Source organism: Lithobates pipiens, unplaced genomic scaffold (genome assembly GCF_037356315.1).
Source record: "Lithobates pipiens isolate NorthernLeopardFrog02 unplaced genomic scaffold, aLitPip1_a1.2 Scaffold_25, whole genome shotgun sequence".
Lineage (NCBI taxonomy): Eukaryota > Metazoa > Chordata > Amphibia > Anura > Ranidae > Lithobates > Lithobates pipiens.
The window spans coordinates 130,179,956-130,205,212 of NW_027507787.1; the positions used below are offsets into that span (position 1 = coordinate 130,179,956).

The 25,257-nt window shown below is 42.8% G+C and overlaps 1 protein-coding gene and 3 non-coding genes across 4 annotated transcripts; all 4 read right to left on the reverse strand.

Annotated features, from left to right (window-relative positions):
• Positions 1-1,667: 1,667 nt before the first annotated feature.
• LOC143930516 (mitochondrial import inner membrane translocase subunit Tim23) lies at positions 1,668-25,227 on the reverse strand. Its single transcript, XM_077454879.1, has 7 exons — positions 25,049-25,227; positions 22,681-22,739; positions 19,315-19,408; positions 17,137-17,221; positions 13,749-13,807; positions 13,045-13,155; positions 1,668-2,123 (listed from the first exon to the last, which is right to left on the reverse strand). The coding sequence occupies exons 1-7, from the start codon at positions 25,143-25,145 to the stop codon at positions 2,008-2,010; spliced, it is 621 nt and encodes a 206-aa protein (XP_077311005.1). The 5' UTR covers positions 25,146-25,227; the 3' UTR covers positions 1,668-2,007.
• LOC143932537 (small nucleolar RNA SNORA74) lies at positions 13,518-13,715 on the reverse strand. Its single transcript, XR_013262962.1, has one exon. It is a non-coding gene; the product is annotated as a small nucleolar RNA SNORA74 (small nucleolar RNA).
• On the reverse strand, positions 14,567-14,772 carry LOC143932539 (small nucleolar RNA SNORA74). The gene has a single exon (XR_013262963.1). It is a non-coding gene; the product is annotated as a small nucleolar RNA SNORA74 (small nucleolar RNA).
• Positions 17,381-17,585, reverse strand: LOC143932540 (small nucleolar RNA SNORA74). Its single transcript, XR_013262964.1, has one exon. It is a non-coding gene; the product is annotated as a small nucleolar RNA SNORA74 (small nucleolar RNA).
• Positions 25,228-25,257: the final 30 nt, after the last annotated feature.

Sequence of the window (25,257 nt, forward strand, 5' to 3'; positions counted from 1 at the left end):
GCCTAAAAGAAAAATTTTAGGTCGTCCCCACGATGTAGGGTACAGGTAAAGTTCCCAAGGTTAGACTGATGCAAATTCTACAACAATGGCAGTAGTGCAGACAGTAAAGATTCAAAGTAAAATAAACTAGTTGGCTAAAGTGATTTCTCCACAGGAGAGAAAGAGGTTCATCAGCTTAGAACACATAGGTGTTTAGGTGGAAAACCCCCACTGCAGAAAAACAAAAAAAAACGCTCAATGCGTGTAAAAGATGCCTAAACGCGTGTTAGAGTGTTAATTCATTTCAAGTGGCAGAAAAAAGTTATTTTGGTCAATGAATGAAATGAATTAAAATGCTCAAGAGCTTGACATGTTTACACCAAGCATTTTTCTGCTGTTGCCAGGAGGAAATCTAGGCAAGTGCCCCATGTGCATGATGCCCTAAAGAACTAATTTTAGAACAGGAGTCTCTCAATGGACAAAAGGGTATGAAATCGTGGCCTTTTGGACAAAAGAAGCCAAGGTTCAGATTTGGACTATCATATATGCAACATGTCTCTGATGTAGCCATTTTGGGAGAAACGGGGGCTGTATTAAAGGTTTTTTTTTTCCCCAAGTCTTATTAAAATCTCCCACTTTGAAAGTTTTAGTATACCTTAAAAGCCTGGTTTGCACCTATGCTGTAAGCTTTTGATCGGTTTCTGCAGTGCTTTTCTTGCCCCATTTAGTGTGTATTTTAATCTGGCGAACAAAGGCTTTTCTGCAGCTTCTCCATGGAAGTCTATTGAACCAAAAAGCAGTTTTGCATTTAAAAAAGTCCCTGACACTTTCAAAAACATAGCAGCTGAAAACAAAAAAGCAAAAACAGCATGTCCCATAAGAAAACCACGTCAAAGGACTGTATTGCGTTTTTTTCAAAAAGCACCAAAAACACATAGGCGTGAACCAGGCCTTAGAACACTTTCTCAAAAATATATGGGGAATGTTAGCTACCCGGTACAGCTGCACGATTCTGGCTAAAATGAGAATCAAGTTTTTTTTTTGCTTAGAAGATAGATCACAATTCTCTCTGCGTTCCCCCCAACATTCATTGAAGTGCATTTTTCCCCAAAAAATGTAGTTTGAAAGACTGCTGTGCAAATAGCGTGTCATAAAATATTGCAGCAATTGCCATTCCCTAGGGTCTCTGCTAAAATATGTTTGGGAGGTTCTAAGTAATTTTCTAGCAAAAAAGAACAAATCTGGACAGTCTGCCAAGTTTTTAATATGAAACATTGTAACTAAGCTTCCTCCTTAGATCAAAAGGGATACGCTTTTTTTTTTTTTTTTTAAAGAAAAAAAGCATATCCCTTTTGATCTAAGGAGGAAGCTTAGTTACAATGTTTCATATTAAAAACTTGGCAGACTGCCCAGATGTGTTCTTTTGACAGCTGAGAGAGCAGATAAGCCTCTCCACTTGTTATATGAAAGAATCCGCAAACTCTGCAATAAAGATCGTGTTGGTCCAGTGGTTGAATCGAGATTGCAATTTTTTAATGATTAAATTGTGCAGCTCTACTACCCGGCTTTTTAAGTTCAGGATCTTCTGGGCCAGTCCTGCAGAGTCCAAACTAATAATCTGTATACTTTTTATAGGCAAGAAGAGAAGAGAGAAGAAAAAAAAAAAAAAAAAAAAAAAAAGCAGCTAGTTTTCACATCACGTCAGCTTTAATTTAAGCTTAAAGTACAAGATAGCTAGTAATACAATCCAATCTCATTTGGTAACATTAAATATATATATATATATATTTTTTAAGTGTTAAAACTGACAATGATCCTTCTCATCCAGGCCTTTCCTTGGCTCCGTGGGCGGCAGGTATGGACTGAAGTCTTTAACAGCCATGTGTTTTGATTCAACGTCCACTAATCCTTATGTACCCTTGTTTACCTCTAACAAACAATTGTCCACCTTAGGGCTCCAGTGTGGCAATTCATAGAAGTAGAATGTCCAGAAAGACTGAAAGCAGTTCTGTGCAATTCAAAAAGTGCTCATAATGATAGCCGTGTTGAAGATCCCCTAATGTGTTCCCAGTTGTTGTATAAAGCATAGATACTTGTAAAAGCAAAGCCTGCCAGTCCACCGCGTGCTACTCCCCGTAATCCAGCTGTAGGAAGACAAATACAACAGGTTTATTTCTTAAAAAGTAGTTAGTTGAATGTTGCACATTTTAATAAAAAAAAATCTGAATTCTACTGCAATTGTCATAGAAAAGCCTGTCTGTCAAAGGTTGAAGTGAAATCTGTATGTTTAATCTAAAGATATAGGTTTCCTTTGAACTTTATTGGCATCAACCAATTTTGGCCTTCAATTTAGCAACCTCTGAATACAAACCACCATAGCTCTAAAACAGTCTGGTGCCACAATTCTTTACCTTCAAACAGCACAGACAATTCTCCTAGGTACTCATCTTGTTTAAAAAAAAAAAAAAAAAAAAAAAAAAAAAAAAAAAAAAGTCTCTGCAAAACTGACCAACAGGAAGATTACCTTCAGTTGTCCAGTTATCCTTTTACTTTGAAGGCAACAATGCCTCTTATCTCAAGTTATCACTTATTTTCAAATCAAGGGGATATATCAATACTGTGCATGGAAACCAAACAACGTCTAGCTTTCATTTTTTAAATGTTTAACTGAACAAACTGAAGATAGAAGCGGATTGTAAGCTCCTTGAGAGCAGGGACAGATGTAAATGTGCAATATATTTGTAGTGCTGCGTAAAATGACTGCTATACAAAAACCTGCAATAAATATGTTTAGGTTCAGAGATTAGCTCTACACTACATATAAAAGTGACTCGTATATTTAAAATGGTCTACCTTGACTACATAGTCAACTGTGCTTGGCATGTGTCGCATTACAAAACATTGGAAAACAACTGAACTCCACAAAAACAAACCGAAAATAACCAATATATAAAAATACAAAAAAAAAAAAAACCCCAAAAAAACAAAAACAAACTAGGAAGAGGACATGGACAGCGTGCATTACATTAATTAGGGTGTAGGTCAACATCAAAAGACAACAGTATCACTAATAGTGACACATTTGTATATATAAAAACAAAAGATATATTAAAACAGAAGATTTTGGAAACACACACACTTATGTCACTAGATCTTGTAAGCAGACTACATCTCTTAAAATGTGCACCGTTTAGGGAGAAGCACCATTTCTGCAGCCAGTGACGTCACCGACACTTATGCACTGTGCTCTGAAGGGACTACATACCGAGTATGCGGTCCCTTCAGACTGCTGTGCCACAATCATGGCATGTGGCAGTGATGTCACTGTTCAACAAAACAGCCGGAGCCTGCAAACCCAGAAGGCGACAGCACAGCGCTAGTGGGCTTGGTTTTAAAAGTATGCAATAAATACTAGCACATTGTGACATTAACTTGCAGGGGAAAGTTTTATTTTTAATTCCGATTTTACTACCGCTGTAACTGCCACAAACTATTTTGCCTACGTTTCATTCTTGCAACTATGACTGAAGCTTTTCACCTACATCATTTTTCCTTACTATAATCTGCTATGCTGACTAGTATAGCCCTACCTTGCTTTATTACCAAATAGAAACGGCATCTGTTTGCTCACTGTCAAAGCATTCGCATTTAACAATGTAATTGGGGGGGAACAGGTTTATTAACCTAAAAGCTATAAAAGATGGCACAGTTATATTGGCAATTAACTTTTGTACAATGGAAATTTTTTCAAAGCATGGTGTAGACGTGACCTAGAGCAGGGTTTCCAGATGCATGGCACATGTTCCTCGTTTTCATCCATGCCACTGTATTGAGCTCAGAAATCTCAATAGAACTGCACTGTGGGAGAACATGCTCACTCTAGGGTTTACTTAATCACTTCCCATCCTGCGTATAGACATAAGACGGCCACCCAGGTGGCTCTGCCACATCACTCGGGTGCTGATGCGCGTGCCTGTCTGCTGCCAAGCACAGACCAGGAACGTGGATGTGTGTGTAAACGCACAGATCCATGCCTTGTTAGGGAGAGGAGACTGACCGTGTGTTCCTTGTATAGAGGGAACAAGAAGTTGGCACTGCGCTATTCACAGGCAGCGAGACATTTCCTGATCTCTGCAGCCGCGCATTGGGACAAAGTCTCACTGCCTGTGATTAGTGCAGCTCAGTACCGACTTCCTGGCGGGTTCTGCGCGTGGGCTGTGTGAAAATGCCGGAGCGCATCCTCAATAGGGACACAGATTGGTCACCTCCCCCAGTCAGTCCCCTCCCATCAGTTAGATTCACTCCCTAGGTAACACATTAAACCCCTTGATCACCCCCCTAGTGTTAATCCCTTCCCTGTCAGCGACATTTTACAAAGCAATTAGGGGTGCAACAGATCAAAAAACACAGATCAGATCATTTTTCGGATCAGCAAATGATAATTGAATTAGCAAAAACCTGTGAAAATTCCACCACCATATACTCCTCACTGTAATATCCACAATTTCCCCACTGTAATATTGAATGAGTATGGCAGAGCATGGCTGGGTATTACCAAGTATTGGTAGGGTATTGAGGGATGGATGTGACTGCAATTGTCTCAGAGCAGCGCTGTGGGCACTACAGATCCAGCCCACAGCACTGCTGCCATCCGATCTCTCCCCTTCATTGTACAGAGGGCAGAGAGAAACTGCCATCATCATGATGCTGGTTTGTTTACAAGTGATCGCTCCGTCATTTGATGGAGCGATCACATTGTAAAAGTGACGGGTGCACCTCCGAAGCCGCGTCTTTCCCAAGGCCGAGGCTCGCTCCGCGGATCGCAGCATGTGCTGATCAAAATTTTATATATGGGTACTGTTCACGCCATTTTCATTTAAAATGTTACAGTGCTAAAAGCTGAAAATTGGCCTGGGCAGGAAGGGGTTGAAAATGTCCTGTATTGAAGTGGTTAAAGGAGAAGTGCAGCCTGAGCTTCTCCTAAATGTCACAGGAGTGCAATTAGTTTTGCACTCCTATGACCGTTTTCAGCAGAGAGCGGTCTGAAGTCTGCTCTGACATCACACAGATCAGTGGACTGATGGCAGTCTTAGCAAGCCACTGAGACAGCCGCTCCCCGCCACAGCTCAGCACTCCAGTGAGCGTGGAGTAGCAGCGTAGGAGAGCTGCTGACTGTCAGCAGCTCTCCTTTCGGGGAGCTGAGAGAACCGAGCCATCCATGGTGTTCGATGGCTTGGTTCTCAGTGCAGAGACACCGGGGACAGATGCAGCATTGGACCAAAGCTGCATCCATCTAGGAGAGTATGAATATGGGAAAAAAGAAAAACCCATACTTCTTTAATAAGCGGCAGGTGAAGACAGTACGACTGTATGGGTTATTCCAACTGACATTTCAGAGACGAGAGAAAACATTAAACATATGCTGGTCACTTAGCTTGGTGGCACACATGGTCTTCTCCCCCAAGTATAGGGCGGCACAGTGGTGTAGTGGTTAGCACTCTCACCTAGCAGTAAGAAGGGTTCGCTGGTTTGAATCCCAACCAGGACACTACCTGGCTGAGTTTGCATGTTGCCCTGCGTGGGTTTCCTCCAACAATCCAAGGACACGCAGGTAGGTTAATTGGCTTCTGTCCAAAAATTGGCCCTAGTATATTAATGGGGACCTTGGATTGTGGGTTACTTGAGGGTAGGGTCTGGTATGCAGTGTACAGGGATGGGGACGATTGTAGACACTAATTCAGGTTGAATTGGATGGACTGGTGTCTTTATTCAACCTTACTATGAAGTATGCAAGGTACTTAGACACCGAAAATGCAGTGAAAGTGTTTCAACTATTCCAAAAATGGTTTAGTTGTGAAAGCGGCAAGCTTTTTTTTTTTTTTTTTTACTATTTTGATGGAATAAAGAAGGGCTATAATCCTACAGTCCCCCCCCCCCCCCAAATCTATGTCCCATTGGGGAGATTTCCCCTGACTTCCTGTCCTGTAGTCAAAGCAGAAAGAAGTGAGGGTGTCCCTGGGTATCCCCAACGGGAAGATTTCTTCTTTATTCCAGTTCGGATGTCAATCCAAAGACGTGTGATTTTCTTCTACGCGAGGGTAAAACAGGATAAATAGAGAAGCTGAATCCCAATAGGGGCACAGACAGCAGTAAACCCTCGCCACATTAAAATATAGTTTTGCCTTTAGTGACACTTTTTTTTTTTAAAAAGACAGCCAAAGCTGATATCTGCCCAACGGTGCTTAATGCAAGTTTCTGATCCACTCCTCGCTGCAAAGACAGCAGGATCCTGGAAACGGAATATGTACAAGCATGCCACCCCATCTCATCACACATGGAGGAGATGTAGGCCTTCCAGGTACTATGATAAATCTTCCAAGAAGAGGACTTTGGTGCCCTCAACATTAGAGCCTATTACCGAATCCGACAGACATTGGTACCTTAGCACCTGGCTTTCAACAGCTATGCTGTTAAAAGTATTGCACCTTGGGACAGAAGGTCCTCACATCGGCAGTCGCCAAGGAACAGCCGCCACCATTCGTACTATGTTGGCATACAGACGGACACTGAGGCCAAGCAGAATTACTTGAATCACCTCAGCCTCCACTCTGCAAAACAGACGTGGTAGAAGTTTGAGTGGAGGAAAAGCATACATCACTCAATAATGCCCCCATGGAGCCACCAACGCATTTGTCGCTTCCGCCCAGGGATCCTTTGACCTGGCCACAAACCTATGTACCTTCCAATTGAGTCAAAAAGCCAGGAGATCCACATCTGGCGTGCCCCCACCTTAGGCAAAGGAGCCGAAATACATCTGGATGTAGCGACCATTGCACTTAGTCCAGTATCTGACGGCTTAGGTAGTCCGCTTGCCAGTTTTCCATGCCCGGAATGTACATGGCCAACAGAACCGGCTTGCGCCGCTCTGCCCATCGCAGGATGTGAGCAACCTCCAGTGCTGCAGCCAAGCTCCTTGTTCCTCCTTGATGAAGTGCCGTGGTGTTGCCCGACGCCTCTGTGACCATGTGGAGAGGCACCGCCTGATTGCCTGAAGTTCCAGCACGTTGATCGGCAAGCGGGACTCTTCCTGGGTCCACCAACCCTGGGCTGACTGTATGCCCCAAACTCGCCCCCCACCCCCCAACTGGTCAGGCTGGAGTCTGTTGTGATCACCGTCCAATGAAGAGGAAGGAATGACTTCCCGGACTGAAGAGCCAGCGACCTCAGCCACCAGAGCAGGGTGTCCCCGACTAGCTGGCCAACTCCAATTTGGCAATCTAGGGACAACAGATATTTGTCCAATCTTGACAGGATCTCCTTTTGCAAGACTCAAGTGTGGAATTGAGCATACAGTACCACTTTGAAAGTGGCTACCATGAGACCTGGGACTCGCATGCAAAAACGCAGGGACAACTTCACCATAGCTTGAAGAGTCTGCAGCTTGTCCGAAGGAAGAAAGACTCACCTCCGAGGAGTCCAGAAGCAGGCCCAGGTACTCCAGACGTTGAGTCGTCACCAACACATACTTCTGTAGGTTCAGTACCCAACCAAACTCCCGAAGAGTTTGTATGGCGATTGCCACATCCTCCCTTAATTCTGAGGCAGAAGCTGCCCTCAGAAGGAGGTCATCCAGTAACCCAAGATTGCGATCCCACGCTGCCTTAGCAAAGCCAAAATTGGGGCTAGCCCCTTGGGGAGGACCCTTGGTGCCAGGCCAAAATGGAGAGCTAAAAATTGGTAATGCTCGTCCCTGACCACAAAGCGCAGAAACGTCTGGTGCTTGATGCATATGGGGACATACAAGTATGCGTTGTTGGATGTCCAGGAATGTCAGAAAACCCCCCGATGAAGTGCAGCAACCACTGAGTGAACCAATTCCATCCTGAACCTTTGTACTTTCACAAAGCTGTTGAGGGCCTTGAGGTCCAGGACCGGACAGACCCCTTCCTTCTTTGGAACTACAAACAGATTGGAGTAGAATCCCTGAAACATTTCGCCGTCGGTACAGGTACTATCAACCCTGCGAAGCAGCAGGTCCTGTACTGCCCCAAAACAGGGCCTCCCGACGAGCTTGAAGGTTGGGAGAGAAAAAAAACCAACCAAGAAAGAAACCAACTTGTACCCGGAGGAAACCAGTTTGCAGATCCACTGGTCAGAAAGTAGGAGGTCCACTGGGCTGCAAACTCCTGAAGACGACCCCCTACCCAAGGGTCGGGTGGGGGAAAACCTTCATGCGGTAAAAGATTTGCTCGCAGGCTTGCGAAACCAGGGACACCTTTGTCCCTCAGCAGGCACCTTTTTGGACTGGGAATGCTTACCTGCTGACCAGGGCAGACGAAAAATCCGCTTCTGACCGGAAAGAGGAGGGCCCTTGCCTATGTCGTGGCTGGTTTCCTTTTCTGGACTGTGAAAGTAACGTACTCTTAGCCCCAGTAACATTCTTCAGTACGGAGTGGCTGCCAGCCACGGTACACTATAACACAGACAGCAGTAGCCCAGTCATATTTGTGCCCCGGAGCATATAGCTCACTGGCCTCCCCTGGATTAGACGGGGAATGTCGTGCCTGGCCCATCGTGTAGCTAGGGCCTGCTCCTGCTCGATGGCCAGGCTGAGGAAACTACAAGGATCTATATTATCCAGCCTGTCACCCAGCCCAGCTGTTGATTGTAGATCACAGAATCAAAAATACAGGAAAAAAAAAAAATCCCCAGGACCAATAGTCCCACCGGGAGCCAGGTCCTTCTACACTCGGCAGAAAAAAAAAAAACCCCTGAGCTATTGGATGCAGTGCGAGGGGTTATAGCCAGTAGGACCACCGTTGCTGTTTAACACTTTCTGCCTAGTCCTCTCCTAAAGGGGCGATATAACCCTAAGGTCAAGAAGAGCTGCTGTGTCAATGAACGATAGAAAAAAAGGGGAACTACAATGGCTCAATGTTCTTACCATCTTAGAAAGAAAAAAACCTAACATAACAGGGGTTGTTCTAAGAAATTTCAGAAAATTTGATCCCGACTGTCCTCCCCTATGTTAGCGTTAGCCACTTTTTCAAGCCTGTCTCATTGAAAATATATTTTCATCCAATAAATCTACCACATATGGTTAAATATGTTTTGTGTAAAAAAAAATAAAAAAAATAATAATAAGCCAGCTAGGATTCTTTTCTGCCATTTTTATACCCTGCCTCATGATATATTCCTTGTAGCTGGATCTGTGCCATAACATGAATTGTTCTGTCCAGGTATATTGCAGACAGTTGGGATTGTTCCAGTATAAAAAGGAACAGAATTGTGTGCCATTACTTTCATATGTTTTGCTCTTCTTGCTCATTTCACACACACAAAAAAATAAATAAACTTCAAGTTATGAAGCAAAAAAAACTGTTCAGTGTTCTAACTGACTGCCCCAAAAACAATTGTGTTAAAAATAAGTAATTCTCTCCATACACACCACTTTATATGGAGGTCATGAGGGCTGCTCACACACATGGCTTCCCATAGGACTATGTTCTCCAATTGGAAGAGGTGTAGAGCATGACATTATCCCTGCACCTCATCTGATCAGAGAACACAATGCATTTTTTTTTCTTTAATGCAAAAGCACGCTTTGAAAAAGGTGCCCATACTAAGTGACAAACCTCCTGTGTTCAGAATGCAGCAGGCCGGCTGCTCAGTATGACACCTGGAAGCTAGCGGTTTGAGGGAGGGCTCTAAATATGCGCAATGTAAGCAAAAGATAACTAGCCTTTAAGTCTTAAAAATGTTCTCCAGCTTTTTTCCCCGCGACAGAGGCTGGAAGGCACTATTGTTATACTGATTGCTCTGAGCTAAAATGTGTTGTCGGTTGACAAAAATTTTGCCTTAGAAAACACATTTGATTTAGTTTTTTATACAGACTACAGGGCAAAGAACCTATACAACTAAATATTACTACGTCTGAAGAAATGCAACTTGGCGGCGGCGGCACCCCCCCCCCCCCCCTTCATAGGCTTGAAGAGGACATTTTACTTCCTCCTTTCAAGATGCTTAACTCAGGAATATCCTTTTTTCCTGCTGACAGTGGATTAAATACGTGAGCTTGAAAACTTGACCTATGGTGGGCCAGGTCAAAAAACAGGAATAAGCAGTTGCTACAAATACACGATTGACTCTTGGGATTTATCCTTTGTTTCTACTTTAAAACATGTCTAAACTATAAGCTTAAATCAGAGTTCCAACTGTATAAATTTTTATTTTTTAAAGATAAATTAGTTTTTGGATTAGAACTCATATATAAAAACACATTTTTATGATCTATCGCCGCTCGATTGCGAATCTGCAATCAAAAGATCTTTTGCCTCCTGGCATTTTCCTTGAGTATGTAAAGCCCACGAGCACCATCTTCCAGGATATGGTGCTGCTGAGCATGCACCACCCGTTCTCGTGCATGCGCAGTGTGTTTGGCTCGCAGCGCCATCAACTTCTGAGGTTGAAATCACAACAGGTAGGGTCATCGGAAGTGCCCGCCCCTGTTGTGATGGCAACTGTCATCGCATCACTTCCGGAATATCGCGATCACAAGCGGCTGACTCTTGGGAATTAGGACACAAAACTCCCAGGACAGTGTGCCGCCTGATATGACGGACATATTCGCAGAAGCCGGAAACTAGATGGAAAACAGTATCTGGGCAAGGAGACAGTTCTAAAAGTGGGTGGAACTCCGCTTTATGTTCAGTTAAATCATAACAGCATGTGTTATGTAGTGAAGGGGAGGGTGTGCAAGAAGTTGCTGACATGAGCACTTTTAGTGCAGCGATTCCTTTAGGAGAGATGGCCATTCTACCAGCTGCATGTAGCTTAACTTTCAAAAAGTCAAAAAAAAAAAAAAAAAATTTTTAAAATTTAAAAAAAAAAAATTATAAAAAAAAAACAACCCCAAGCTAAAGAATATTTAGCATTGCGTTGTCTACTTCCCTTGTCATTCAAGCAAGTTTTCACTTTTGCATCTTAGAGGGGACAATACACTGGGGGAAAAAAAATAAAAATAAAATACATGAATGGTAGTCCTTTGTGGGTGTAATGCTGTTGAAAGACTATACATATTAAGTAGTTACAATTATAGGGTTATTAAAAAGGAGATTTATGGGAATAAAAAAACAATCACAGATGCCACAGCTATCCCACATCAGATCTCAGACAGTGATCACTGGGCAGGAGAGGGGGTGGGCAGAGCTTGCTCCAGAGCAAGAGCCAGCTGTCAGACACTTGGGTGGATCCCCAACAATATGGGGGGAGCTGAGTCACAGGAGGGCCAATGAGAGCCGAGTTGTGCGTATGTGTAAATCCAGCAAATAAGCAGGCAGCAGCCTGTTGAATCTTAATGAGCAGAGTTAAAAATTCATATTTAGCACAGACCTATGTGGCCTGTACACACCCAAGACCCAAGCACACCCAGAACCTGTTCTTAAACTTGCTAACTTACACAACCCTACTTGAAATCCCCAGCTATTTTACAGGAATCCTATTACAAGAGAATAGGAAATGCAGAACAGGAGCAAATTTTTTTTTTTTTTGTTTCTTGCCAAGGTTTTCATATGCTCTTCCGTTGTACACGTGTGCCTTCTGGTCTATAGTGGCCCCTGTAGCTGCACTTCACAGAGTTAGCCAGTGAAAGGTTGCATGTTTTGAGTTACAGGAGGTCTAGGGCTAGAATTATTGCTTTCACTCCAACGATCGCGGCAATACCTCACGTGTGGCTTGAACAGCAGTTACATATGCGGGCGATGCTCGCATATGTGTTCGCTTCTGCACGCAAGCTCGGCGGGGCGTGTTAATTTTTTGTTTTTTCCTCCCATTTTACTTTTACACTTTTTTTTCCTTAAGAACAGTGTCCCTTTAAGAGCTATGGGCAGAAGGCATGTTTTTCCATTGCATGAAGCCGAGCAGGGGTCATCTTCCCCTCACTCGGCTCCATACGCAACATGGAAGAGGACGCAAGACCACATTTATCTGAAAGTGGACCGCCCGCTGAGGAAGTGGATACTGGGGTTATGGCAGCTAGCTGCTGCCATAACAATGGTATTGCATTTCAAAGTACCGTCGTATAATGATGGTGGGCGGTCTGTAAATGGTTAATGGGAAAGCTCTACTTTTTCTAACAAAAAAAAAATTTGTACATAGTAAATTATATGTGCTAGGCAACACTGTGGAAATGCTATTAATGCGGCAGCACAGTGGCTAAGCGACACTTCCTCCTAGTAGCACTAGGGCTCATATCACAACCACGACACTACCAGCACGGAGTTTGCATGTTCTGTGTCTGCATGGGTTTTTCCCCAGGTACTCCGATTTCCTCCCACACTGCAAAGACATGCATCTGTCCCCGGTCGCCTCTGCACTGAGAACCGAGGTATTAAACACGATTGATGGTTTGGTTCTCACAGCTCTGAGTGGAGAGCTGCTGACTGTCAGTCAGCTCGCTCCTCAACATTCACTGGAGTGCTGAGCTGCGCAGGGGAGTGGCTCCATCAGCGGCTCGCTGATACGGGAGTCAGCCCAAGCATCTGACAGATTCAGACTTTGTCGTGATGACGGGGTGTCTGGACTGATCCCTGTGACTTCAGCAGAGCATGGACTTCAGCCCGCTCTCTGCTGAAAAACGGGTCACAGGAGTGCAAGACTACTTGCACTCCTGTGACCCATAGAAGCCCAGCCAAAACAAGCTCAGGCTGCACTGCTCCTTTAAGTTTACTGCACTGCTCCTTTAAGTTTACTGCACTGCTCCTTTAAGTTTACTGCACTTAGCATTTATTATTTGGTGGGATACTTAAGTACTGAACATCTAAAGGAGGGCCAGAATGCAGGTATATAGCAGACAGAATTTCCTAGCATCACTAAACGGAGAAAGGGGGAGGAAGAGGAGATTTGCTCTGCTAGGTCTTTACTGCCCTCACTCAGGCCAAGCTATTGGTCACTAGCCTACAAAACCAGGAGTGCTTCCTCGTCCAGGACAGCAGTAAAAAGACTGCGGAAAACTAAAACCTGTACAAGCTTATCCAAAAAAATAAAACAAACACAAAAGAAAAGTACCTGGAGATTTGTACAGCATTCCTGTCATTGTGCCAGCTGCCATAGTGTTCAGATCATCTTCTGCTCCTCTAGTCTTCTCAACGAGAACTCCAAAGGCACTGTACAATAATGCTGAAAATATGGCAAAAGAATTAAACCCCAAGCCACATTTATTTTACATGTTGACATTTTTATGCATTTAAACCTGTCCCGTGAAACATGGATTAAAATAATGAGATGCTAGCTCAGGAGTTTAAATAGACCTTTGACACTAAACAAATTAAGAACATTGTCGCAATAAAACTCCTAAACAAATACAGCTGGTGAAATGGTCATAGCATGTCCTAGGACAAGTCTGATGTCACACTGGGTAATTTCAAGTGCAAACACCAATGCTATTTCAAAAAGGAGAAACGTTGTTATATTGCTGTACAGAACGCATCTAAAGCCCCACTATAGTCACTAGAAAAGTTATGGACATAGTACACTTGTATTTTGTATGCTTCCAAACTAGCACTAAACAAACAAATATTCAGCGCACTCTCGAGGAAGCCTAGTGCTGCCCAATACTAGTGCCACACTACCAGAACGGCAAGTATGGCAGTCAGTATAGAGGGACATCACCTTTATCTGCCAGCAGTGTAACACAGCCACAGGCACAGAAAGGCACTGGACAGCTGACTACCACTGGCATAAAAAGTTCAGATACAGAATCTGCCACTTACCTAAAGATCCTAGAGTGTTAGCCCACATCGCACCTTGTCTTGTGACCATATTCATAAGCCTGCACACAAACAGATTAACACAGAATAAGTTGCACAGATTTTACTAAAGGTAAACTTAGTGGAAAGTAATTCACTTTGAGGAAATTAAGTTTAACTATCCATACAGAAAGGGTTCTTCACTATAAGAGCTGCAACATGTAGCCATCTACACGACTTTATATGTGATTGATTGCAATGTGTACTTTATACAATGCCAGTGCACCAATAAAAACCCATTTGCAAATAAGTTGTTTTCTATAGGAATGGGCTGTCATATCGCATCTTTTTAAATGTGGCCAACTTGCAATTAAAAATTCTTCCAACCTAAAACTGCAAGCAGGAATCAGAAATGTGGTGTACAGATTACCTAAAATTATTATGACAGGTTAAGAAAAGATCAAACCCACATCTAAATATTAGACATTAGTGGATGAGCAGATCTAAAAAAAATGTTGCATGTGTCTAATAGATCTATATACACACACACACATTGGGGTTGATTTAATTTTTTTTTAAGTGTACTTCAAGTGCAGTTGCACTAGATCTGAGGGAAATCTCTGCTCGTTTCTATCACCCAATCATGTGACCACCAGCAAGATTTGAAAAATGGGGCAGGAATAGAACAGTAAGATAAAGAGCTATAAAAAACAGCAATTCAATGTAAACATGTACTTTAAACACCGCCATAACTACAAAACAAGAACTGTAAAAGTAAATAAGACTGGTTGGTCATATGAACATAACATTTTAAAAAGCATCACAAAATAATAAAAAAATAAAATGTATACTTCCAGACTAGCACCAAACCACAGGAAAAAGGTGGTCAGCGCACTCTCAAGGAGGCATGACACTGCCTGATACCAGTGCCACACGTCACCAGAACAGCGAGTGTGCCAAGAGGTATTAGATGGCAGTGCCTTTATCTGCCAGCAGTGTAACACTGTCACAGGCATCAAACAGCACCGGACAGCTGACTACCGCTGGATCGGATTTTTTTTCCCCTTTTACAGATCTCTATACAGGTACCTATAACTTAAAATTAACTTTAGCTCAGCTTTAAACCGTAGCTATTAGGAGTACTCTTTAACCCATTTTGCTGACATGGGTGTAAGGCCTATGTTAAAAACAAACACTTCCAGCTGACCAGCTCAGCCCTACAGCCTTTCCTTCTGCTAGAAGACTCCAGCTATGAACAAAAATTTTTTAAACTACATAGCAACATTGTACTTTGCAACGTGCTGGGTTGTGATAAAATATATACATACATGTATAGTATTATTACAGTACACACAGCACTATGGCTCAGGGTTGACCACAAATGATAGGTGTGAAGCCAACCTCCTGATTTTTTGCGTAAAAAGCATATTTACAGTTTTGCATACCTTTGATATTCAACATAAAAAAAAAAAAAATAAAAAAAAAATTTTAAAAATATTTGTTAATACACTCACCTATAACAGTTAGTAGGAATGTTGTAAACTATATTGTTTGTGTGCACTAATAATATGCCGCAGATGGTGGCAAGAAGAAGCACCCTGAGGCGATTCAGTTCACATAGGTAGTGCTATACAAGTCACTCACTCACTAATAATGTGTGGTTTATTGAAAATATAAATTGATAAACATTTGCGTAGCCTACAGAATCAGTAGCACCATTTTTCTATTCCATCAGTCATATGCTTTTTTTTTTACAAACTTTGTCCTGTCGTGAAAAATGGTTTGACCACCTGAGGTTAACCACTTGCCTACCAGGCCAACTCTGACATTTCTCTCCTACATATAAAAATCATTTTTTTTGCTAGGAAAAAAAAAACAAAAAACATAGAACCCCCAAACATTTTTTTTTTTGCAAAGACCCTAGAGAATACAATGGCAGTCATTGCAACTTTTCATCTTGCATGGTATTTGCACAGCAATTTTTCGGATGCCTTTTGGACATCCCTTGTAATAGGAATATGGCACGACAGGTCCTCTTTACAGTGAGATATGGGGTCAGTAAGACCCCACATCTCACCTCTAGGCTGGGAAGCCTGAAACAAAAATAAAAATCCTGGTTTCCCAGCTGAATCGGCGCAATTCGTTTGAATGCAGAGGCCAGGCGTGACGTCATAACATCACGCCCGGCCTTCGGCAAACAGACTCTGGCGACATACGGGGCTGGCGGATCCTGTGTCTGACTCAGTGATTGTAAAAACAAATAACTTAGTTAAATGGAAAATACTAATCGCCATAATACTTTAAACATAAATATGGAAGAGGTCACTACCAACCTTCTAAAAATGTTAACTGCTTGTCAATATTTTGGCATAATACAAGTATATAGATGCAGAATGTAATAAGTTGCATACTTGTAGGTCAGGGACTCGAGACTGTTGAAGCCTGAGGGTCTGCATGATAGTCAACTAGAACAAAAACTGGATTACAGGTACTCCTCACTTAATGAACAGGTTCCATTCCAATGACCAGGTCATTAAATTGCTTGTTAAAAGAATCACAAGTAATCAATATTTGAAACATACTTAACTACTGTGTTGTGATAAAAGGGGCTAAAAACACACAAAACTACAGCTCAATAACGTTGGTTTAATTTGCATAAGTACAGAACAAAAACAAAAAAACTGTACAATACAATAATGTATATACAACGTTTGACTTACAACCGGCTCTCCTCACTGAGTAGTAGTCGTTAAACTAGTATCTGTTTTTCTAAAAAAAACGTTAAAGACCAGGATTTTCTTGGACAAACCAAGCTTATACTGCCTCCTGCTGGTGTTTTGTGGATTTGCATGTGCTGCTACAATTAAGGCTGGGGTTGACACTAAATGCTTGCATTATAAAGCAGTTTTCTTTAAAAATTCAGCAGAATGCATGGCATCAAATCCAGACATGGAGGTCTTTAAACACTGTACAGAGCTCATATTTATAAAGCAAAAAGTTTGCTTCATAACATTAACAGCAGAAAAATAACCAGACGTTTTAGTAAGACCCCTTTCACGCTAAGGCGTTTTTGGGCTAAAAATAGCACCTGAAAATAAAAAATAAAAAAAAGCCTCCCCTGCACAGGTGCATTTAACACTTTATTGGACTATCAGGGGTTAAAAGCAACCCACTAGCAGCCAAATAGCGTTGATAAAACTAGCAGTGTTTTACTGCTGACCACAGCCCCAGTGTGAAAGGAGCCTAAAGGCAAAACATTTTTCTTTATTTCCACAATCCATTGTTTTGTGGCTGCACAGTCTGTATAGGATTTAACCAGGCTAAAAACAGACTGCTGTCATTGCTGCCTTCAAAGAAAATCTGTTAGTTTGCCCAGCAAGGGCAGTGGTCTATATATTCAAGCTGTACTTACTGAACGTTCTTGGGTTTGGACCAGACCATATTCTGAGTTTCTTTTAATCCAAGACGCAAACCGTTAAATGCACCAAAGGCTGCTCCTAAAAGTCAAATAAATGATCAAATTAAATATAGCAAATAGTTACATAAGGTACAAGCCTTCCCATATAGACCAGTCCGTTTAGTGTCCAAGATGCTTGGATATCGGTTTCCGTGGACTGGCACTATGAAATATGCCACATTTTGCATGATAAGGATTAACTGTACAAGTCCCAAACTAGCACCAAACAAGTAAAGCTTGTAAGACGCACTCTCAAGGAATTACAACACTACTAGAAGCTGAAGTTCCACAGGTCACCAGAACGGCAACAATGGACTTCAGCGTGAAGAAGTAGTGCCTTTATCTGCCAGCAGTGTAACACTATCACAGGCATGGAAAGCACTGGAGAGCTGACTACCGCTGGAATCTGTCGATGCCCCCCATTGGATAACAATACAAAGCGAGTCCTATGACTGACTATATATGCTGCATGAAAGTCTGCAAGAGAGTTTACACCAGTGGTGGCCTTGCAAGACAACTTTCACTGCCTGTAATGTATAATGCAAGAACATGATTGTAAGAGCCCCATGTGTACAAGACATCAGTCCACAAGAGCTCACGTGTCATAGGAAAAACAAGTCAAATGACCAAAATGAACAAGCTTCTTTACTCGTTTCTCACTCTGCTGCTGTCCGTCCTCCGCTTCCCAGAACAGAACACCATTTAAAATTAAAAAATTAAAATAAAAAATGATGTCATGCTGGCCAGCTGATATTAGCATCTCCTCTCATGCAGGTAACATTATCCTCATCTGTTTAAAAAGATCTCAGGAGAAGGCCTTTTCCAACAACAGATGAGTGTACTGTATACAGCGCATATGCCTCACCACACGATAGAGCCGCTTTAACCACTTGGCACTTATACCCCCGTCATAACCAGGCCATTTTTCAGATTATTAGCACATTTACACTTTGAATGACAATTACTACCTATATGAAATGTGTCTCTCCCCCCCCCACACAAAGCTCTCCTTTGGTGGTAATTTACCACTGGGTTTCTTTTGTATGATATATCTATCTATCTATCTATACACACACACACAAAAAAACAAAAAACCCCAAATCAGTTATACATTATACATTATTAAAACTAATTCTCAGAAAGTATTAGGGGAGAATATTTGGACTGTGCTGGCCTCCAAATTTACTCATGATATTTAGCTCTCCTACGCAGGTGGTGTTGCAAGAGTGTTAAGACAAATTACATCAATTTCATCATTGCTTGCAACACTACCAAGGGTTGAACTTTTTTCCAATTTCCAAACTACCAATAGACCAATGTAAATAATCACCCATGCCTACACTTCAGCTTTAAAAAAGGGACAGAACATTCAAAGCAGATTTTCCACAAATACTAGATGCTGGAAAAGAAAATCCAGTTGATCTGTAAGGTCCTAGACGTGCGCTGGCTTTTATAAAGAAGTCCTGCTTTCTGATGAATGTTTGAATTATTTTTTACTGAACATACAAGAGACGTTCATCCAAGGCCAGAATATCAGTATTACAGTAAGATCTCACAGTATATATATCTCTCTTGACTGGTTTTGGTTACCAGAGTACTAAATCTGATGCAAAATGGTTCGATATGACCTTTGTTTAGACCAACTAGGCTTAAAGAGGAAGTAAACCCTGATGAGTTTACTTCCTCTTTCATTCCCTGCAAAGGTAAAGCATAATGGATTACTATGCATCGCATAGTAGTCCATTATGTGTTACTTACCTGACACAGGAGCCAGCGATGTCACCGCTGTCCCCTGTAGTCCGGCGCATCCATCTTCTCAGTGGGTCTCACCGCTCCCATTTGGCGAAGCCGCAATGACGTCACTCCCGCGCACGGGAGCCGCCACGCACGGCATATCGCTGTTGGCGGCGCGCTCAGTGCACCTGCGCGCCGCTGTTGTAGGTTCAGGAGATATTTCTTGGACCTACAGGTAAGCCTTAATCTAGGCTTACTTGTAGGTCAAAGTGTGTTGTAAGGGTTTACAACCACTTTAAATGCTTTGCTCCATTCATACATCACTTTTGAACATACCAAATAGACATGCCAGTATCATCTGGAACATTGGGACACTATATGCTCAGCCACTATACAAACCTGTCATACAGCAGCCGCCAATTGTGAAAAAAGCCAGTTCAAATCTTCCTCGAGTCTTGTTGGCACCAGTAGGTAAAATAAACTCTTCTGAGTCCTAAAGGATGACAAAGCGTACATAACATATGCTTTTAAAATCCTAATTTTCTTTCAAAGACTGCAAATTACAGTTTATGCCCTTAATGTTCAGAATCTTTCACATAATTAAAACCTTACAGCAGAGGTGTAACTAGGACTTTCGGGGCATCGGTGGAAGGAACCATAAAGGGCTCCCCTTTGGTGGAATGCCAGGGGACCTGTCCCAAAGGAGACCTTGGTAGTTCTGCCACTGTTGTTGGCAGTTTTCAATTTTTGTTATTTTAGTTAGTTTTTTGTTTTGTTTTTTTACAATTTTTAGGTGCCTCATTGGGGTGAGATATCAGGGGTCTAAACAGACCTCAGATATTCTCCTTTCCCTGTCTCAAAAGGTGGAAAGAGAACACGGCCCTCAATCTCCACAGCATGAATGGACAGGAATAGCCCTGTACTCAGCTACCTGTTCATTCATGAACAAAGCATAGTAAACAGTTTACTATGCCTCGTTATGAATGGTCAGTGATCTTTATGGATGACTGACTATTAAGCAAAGAAAAGGGCTGGGGACAGCAGCCAGTGGGAGAGAGGGACTGGAAAGCCAGCGCTGCAGGGGATTTGGGGGGGCAGTGTACACAGGAGTCCAATCACAGCAGGGAGGTACCTATCCCCTCAATTATTCACCTGCAGGAGGAGAATGGAGGGGATCCGTTCCTATACGGTATATGCTGCCCCTCCTGTCCAGATGTACAGGGGGCTGGGTCGGAATTGTGACCCCAGACTATATGCCTATCTTATAGAAAATCATATTGTCCCTACTGCCGACCTCCGCTTTCTCCTGCAAGGACTTTAAATCCTAACTCCAAGTTTCATTTAACTTTTTCATTTAACTTCATTAGTTCGTTTGGGCTAAGCTGGTCCAAAAGAACTTTTAGTTTTTTTTGCAATAAAGCAGCTCTGAGGAGCTTGGGCTGAAAGAATGGTTAAGTATTCTTTTTTCTTCTTTACAGGTATGTGCTTTGTTAAAGTTATATTATGCGATTAGGCCTCATGAACCCCCCTCCTTCCCATTAATGCCCAAGTCCATAATTATAGGTTGAATGCTCTGAAAGGACATTTGCATTTACCGTATAAATGTAAAACATTTGCAGGAGTGAGGTCAAGGTCATACAAAATTTTAACATATCACAAACGTGTAAAAATATCACCAAAAAAATGCCACAATGGCAAAAATCTTTCCTAAAATCAAAACTTCATGTCTCCAATAAAGAGCTTGTCTACTTGCAGTTTTCTAAAGCTGAACTATACTCACCTCACCCTCCTGCAAGGCGACGTCCACAAGCTCCCTCACTAGCATCTTTGCCTGGTCTTCTGGGTTCAGGATCTTCAGCTATCTAGATTGCCTGTGCCAAAGCTGGCAGACTATTAGCATGCATAAAAAAGGGGATTTACTCCAGAGATGAAACTATGATCTTGGTACTTTAAAAAAAATTCTGGTTGAGCCACATTTGGAGAATTGTCCAGTTCTGGTCATCAATCCTTAGAAAGGATGTCCAGGAGGGAGTTCAGAGAAGAGAAACTATAAAAAAGGGGACTGGAGGATTTCAATAACGAGAAACAGCTACAAATATATTCTTCCTGAGGAAATGCTTGAGAGGAGATATGATAGCAATATACAAAATATCTCTATGGTGATCCCAGCGTAGGAAAAAAAAACAAAAACGTTTCAGCCTGAGTGCAAGAGGACACAGGGCCACACAGATTGGTGTAGAAGCAGTTTAACCTGTTCCACCCGCAACATTTTAATTTTTTTTTTTTATATACAAGTCGGCTACAAAGACTGTAGCTGCTGACTTTTAATAAAGGACACTTACCTGTCCAGGGAGCCCGAGATGTTGGCCCCCCCAAGGCCGATCTGTCCATTGGATCGGTTGCAGGCGCCGCCATTCTAATTAAGGGAAACCAGCCATAAAGCCTTGTGGCTTCAGTGTGCTTTGTGAATAGCCGGCTGTCTTCTGGGACACACACACACACACACACGGTGTGTCCCAGAAGACATCGGGGGGCCAACCAAAGATATGACGTTCTGCACCGCGGGCTGGATGGATCAGAAGTACAGGTAACTTCCTAAAAAGGTAAGTAAAAAAAAAAAAAAAAAGTTTAAACTAGCCAAAAAAACAAGGGGTGGACTTTGATTTAAAGCCACCTCTCAAAAGTGGGTGGAACTGCGCTTAAAGCTGCACAGGGGTGTTTCACTGTCAGAGCAATAAGGATGTGGTACTTTTCCACAAATGGTGGTGTCTGAGGAGTATTAATATTTTTAAAGGACTCTTGAGAGGTGAATCTTAGTGAACATACAGGGGTATGGGAAATAATGATCGACACAACGTACGACTACACGGGTTGAAATGGGATGGACTATTGCCTTTATTCAACCCTGCCTACTATGAAACTATAAAACCGATGACTGAAAGTGGAACTAAACCCTCCTGCCTTTTTTAGCCAAGGAAGCTGCCATCTTAGCATCTGCTTGACCTGCAACTGCCATGGTGCTGCACATGTGTGATCAGTTATAACAGCCATGTGATGGATAAGTTTGGTTGGGGTGCACTGGCAACTGTGAGTTAGTGTTCCTGGCATGCTGGGAATGCAATTGTTTTTTTTGAAACCATTAAAAAGATGGTTAGTTGCACTGTAAACTGGAACTAACACCTCCTAATGCAGCCAACAAGTTCAAGGACTTGTAAGCTGCAATAGACTACATTTTTGTTTTTGGGTTTAACTAGAAATTAAAGCAGTATTAAGAGTATAGCCAAAGCTTTTTTGGCCATACTTCTATGAATCACGAGAGTGCAGTTCGTTATGCACTCCTGTGAACAGTTTCCAGCTAAAGGGGTACCTTCAGATAGTAGCACTGTCAGTCTGGGGGGAGAGGAGTGTTAGATGTACATTCATCTAACAGCAGATTTAGATACAGTAACAAACTGAAGCCATTCTCCAGCTCACACTGCAGTTACTGCAACAGTTTTTGTTCTTTGTTACAGAAAAGCTAGCCATTATAAGCACCCCAATCGGTGGTAAATGGATTGTCTAATCTCTACATTTGCAGAACTGCTTGTTCTGCTCAGCAAGTCACCAGATGAAAAGTGATAGAAAGCCTAAAAATGTAAAACCAATACAGCCATATCTAATATTTGGTAAGCTGCAAAATAAAAACGTTTGCATGGTTTTGATATTAATTTAACACACTGCGTAGTTTCAGATTATGACGTTTCTCCAATTCATAAACTTTCTTACCTGTGTTAAATACCTTGGATCCACATTCAAATATGGCGAGAGGGGGCTCATTCCTGTTACTGAAGAGAAACAAAATCAATTTTGTTCACATTGTATTACTATAAATGTATTAAATTGTCTCTTAAATAGACTGTAAAGTAAAAACAATGAGAGCTGAACCAAACAGGTAAAATGAACAGATTTTCCTGATAATGCAGCGGCGGGGGGGGGGGGGATCTGCCGAACGAGGGCCCCAACGAGCGCGGGGGGTTAGAATGGTCCGGACGATGGGGCCCCATCTGCCAAATTAGGGTCCCAACGAGCTGGGGGGGGGGGGGGGGGACTGTCTGCCGAATGAGGGCCCCATCGAGCTGGGGATCTGGCCTATATGACCAATAACCCTTTCACACCGAGCCACCACGGGCGTCAGTGGTAAAATATCCGCTACTCAACCGCTAGCAGGTCGGTTTTAACCCCCTGCTAGCAGCCAAAAAGGGGTTAAATTCCCCCGCAAAATGCCACCGGAGCATTGTTTTGCCGGCGGTATCGCAGAGCTGCCTTAAGAATTTCAATTGGGAGCAACGGTGAGTTCACCACTCCAAAGAAGCTGCCGGCAGGACTTTTTGCGATGCCCTGCCAGCGCACCGCTCCAGTGTGAATGGAGCCGCTTTTTTCCCAGAAGCTATTTTTTTTAGCACTGTAGGGCCTGAAAAACGCCAGCAGTGTGAAAGGGGTCTAATGAACGATTTTAGCATTTCCCACCTCTTTTTATAGAAGAAAACACATTTTTTGCAGTACCATCTGATAAGTTACTTAGCTGTCAATAAAACCTGTGTAGCGCTGGCTTCTGCGGAGAACGAGCTATGTTTGGTTACAATTGTTTTAAATTTGGACCTCAGCATCAGTCTGACTGGACTAAGGAATGTTCAGCCTGGTCACAAGGGGCACTGTCTCCTGGTGGGCAAGGAACTACACAGTCTGGTTGGGCGCTTTAAGTTTACTCTCTCTCGGAGCCCGCCCAGTGGGAGTGTCACTCTTGCTGTTCTTTCTGGGAGAGGGTACTTAAGATGCGGATGTCACGTGGTTTGGGGTTCTGGTTCAGAAGTACGTTCTGACTCCATGTCCTCCTGACCAGGCCCCAGGAAGGCTATGGCCTGGGGTGTGGATCCACCCGACTTATTGTCTCGGGGCTAGCTAGCCCAAGGCAAGGAAACTAAAGAAGCATTCCAAGGTGGTCCTGTGCGGTCTCCGGTAGTTGGAGAGACCCAGTAACTGCGCAGGTATCCAGGGGAGGACTCTTCAGAAGAAGGCCATGTACGGGTTGGCTTCTTAGCAAGAGCCTGGTGGGGCTGAAGTACCTAAGTGAATCCAGTCTCGTGGGTATCACCAAGCTGGCTGAAAAGATCCAGGTGTCCCACGAGTGTTCTACAAGTTTTAGTTTCCTGAATGTTCTACAATGTATGTGGCAGAGACGTATTCCTGCATGTTCTAGGTCTGTGGCAGAGACGTATTCCTGAGTAAAGAACCTTGTTGGCTGCTATGCCTTGTGAGAGAGGGACTATCCAACCTGAGTGAACATAAACTTGTGAATGGCTATTGTCTGGATTTAGTCAAAGTAAGAAAGTCCTTCATTATTGACTTTGACATGAAGAGTACCTGAACTTCCTTCCTAACTCTCTGATCCTATTTTAAGAGATTGTTCGTTGTTTACGTTTTTTTGCAAATAAAAGTCCCATTGATGCGGATCTGTCGTCCGTTTCTAAAGTCACAGGGCCCCATCTACCACAGGAAGCCCCTAGACACAAAATCAAGGAGAAGGTAACGGTAAGCCCAATCAAACCAGCAGCTCCTTCGGGGGTCAGTGCTACACCTGGTTTAAAAAAAAACACACACACCATGACTAAGCAATAGTACCCGACAAAGATAGCCAGAACTTTCAGACCTGGTCATGTTTTTTAAGGCTTTAGAAAACGGAAGCTATGTCAGATATAGGATTTCCTAATTTTCTGATCTCTGTGTTAATGAGCAGCACTCAAATAAAATCATGTTATATGCCATATTGATAAATGATAAGATACAGTCTGGTGGCCTAGTAGTCAGGCAGCACTGGGGTACCAGGATCAAGTCCAGGTCAGGAGTTGAGCGAGGGGTATGCTGGTGCGTGTAATAGAGAGATTATATATATATATATATATATATATATATATATATATATATATAATCTATCCCCTTAGATTATAAGCACCATATAACTGCCTGCAATAAAATAAATCTACAAGGAGGATATATGGATTCCCTCTGATGGAAGACATGGGGAGATGTATCCACAGCATACATAGCTGAGGTCACCATCTGATTCAAGCTGAAGGTGACCCTCTCTGCCACTCACATGGTACCCCGGCCAGATCTGTGTGCGGATAACCTGGCGACCCCCCGAAGATGCTGCCGAACCCTCCCCGGCCCCCGGGGTGGTTGTTGCTGTCCATCTCCCTCGAAGCTCAGCCGCGTGTCTCCGGATCGCCCGCCTGACCTCTCCGAGGCAGCCGTAAAAGAAAGCACTTCCGTTCTACGTTCGTCACTTCCTTCTGTTTTTTGCAG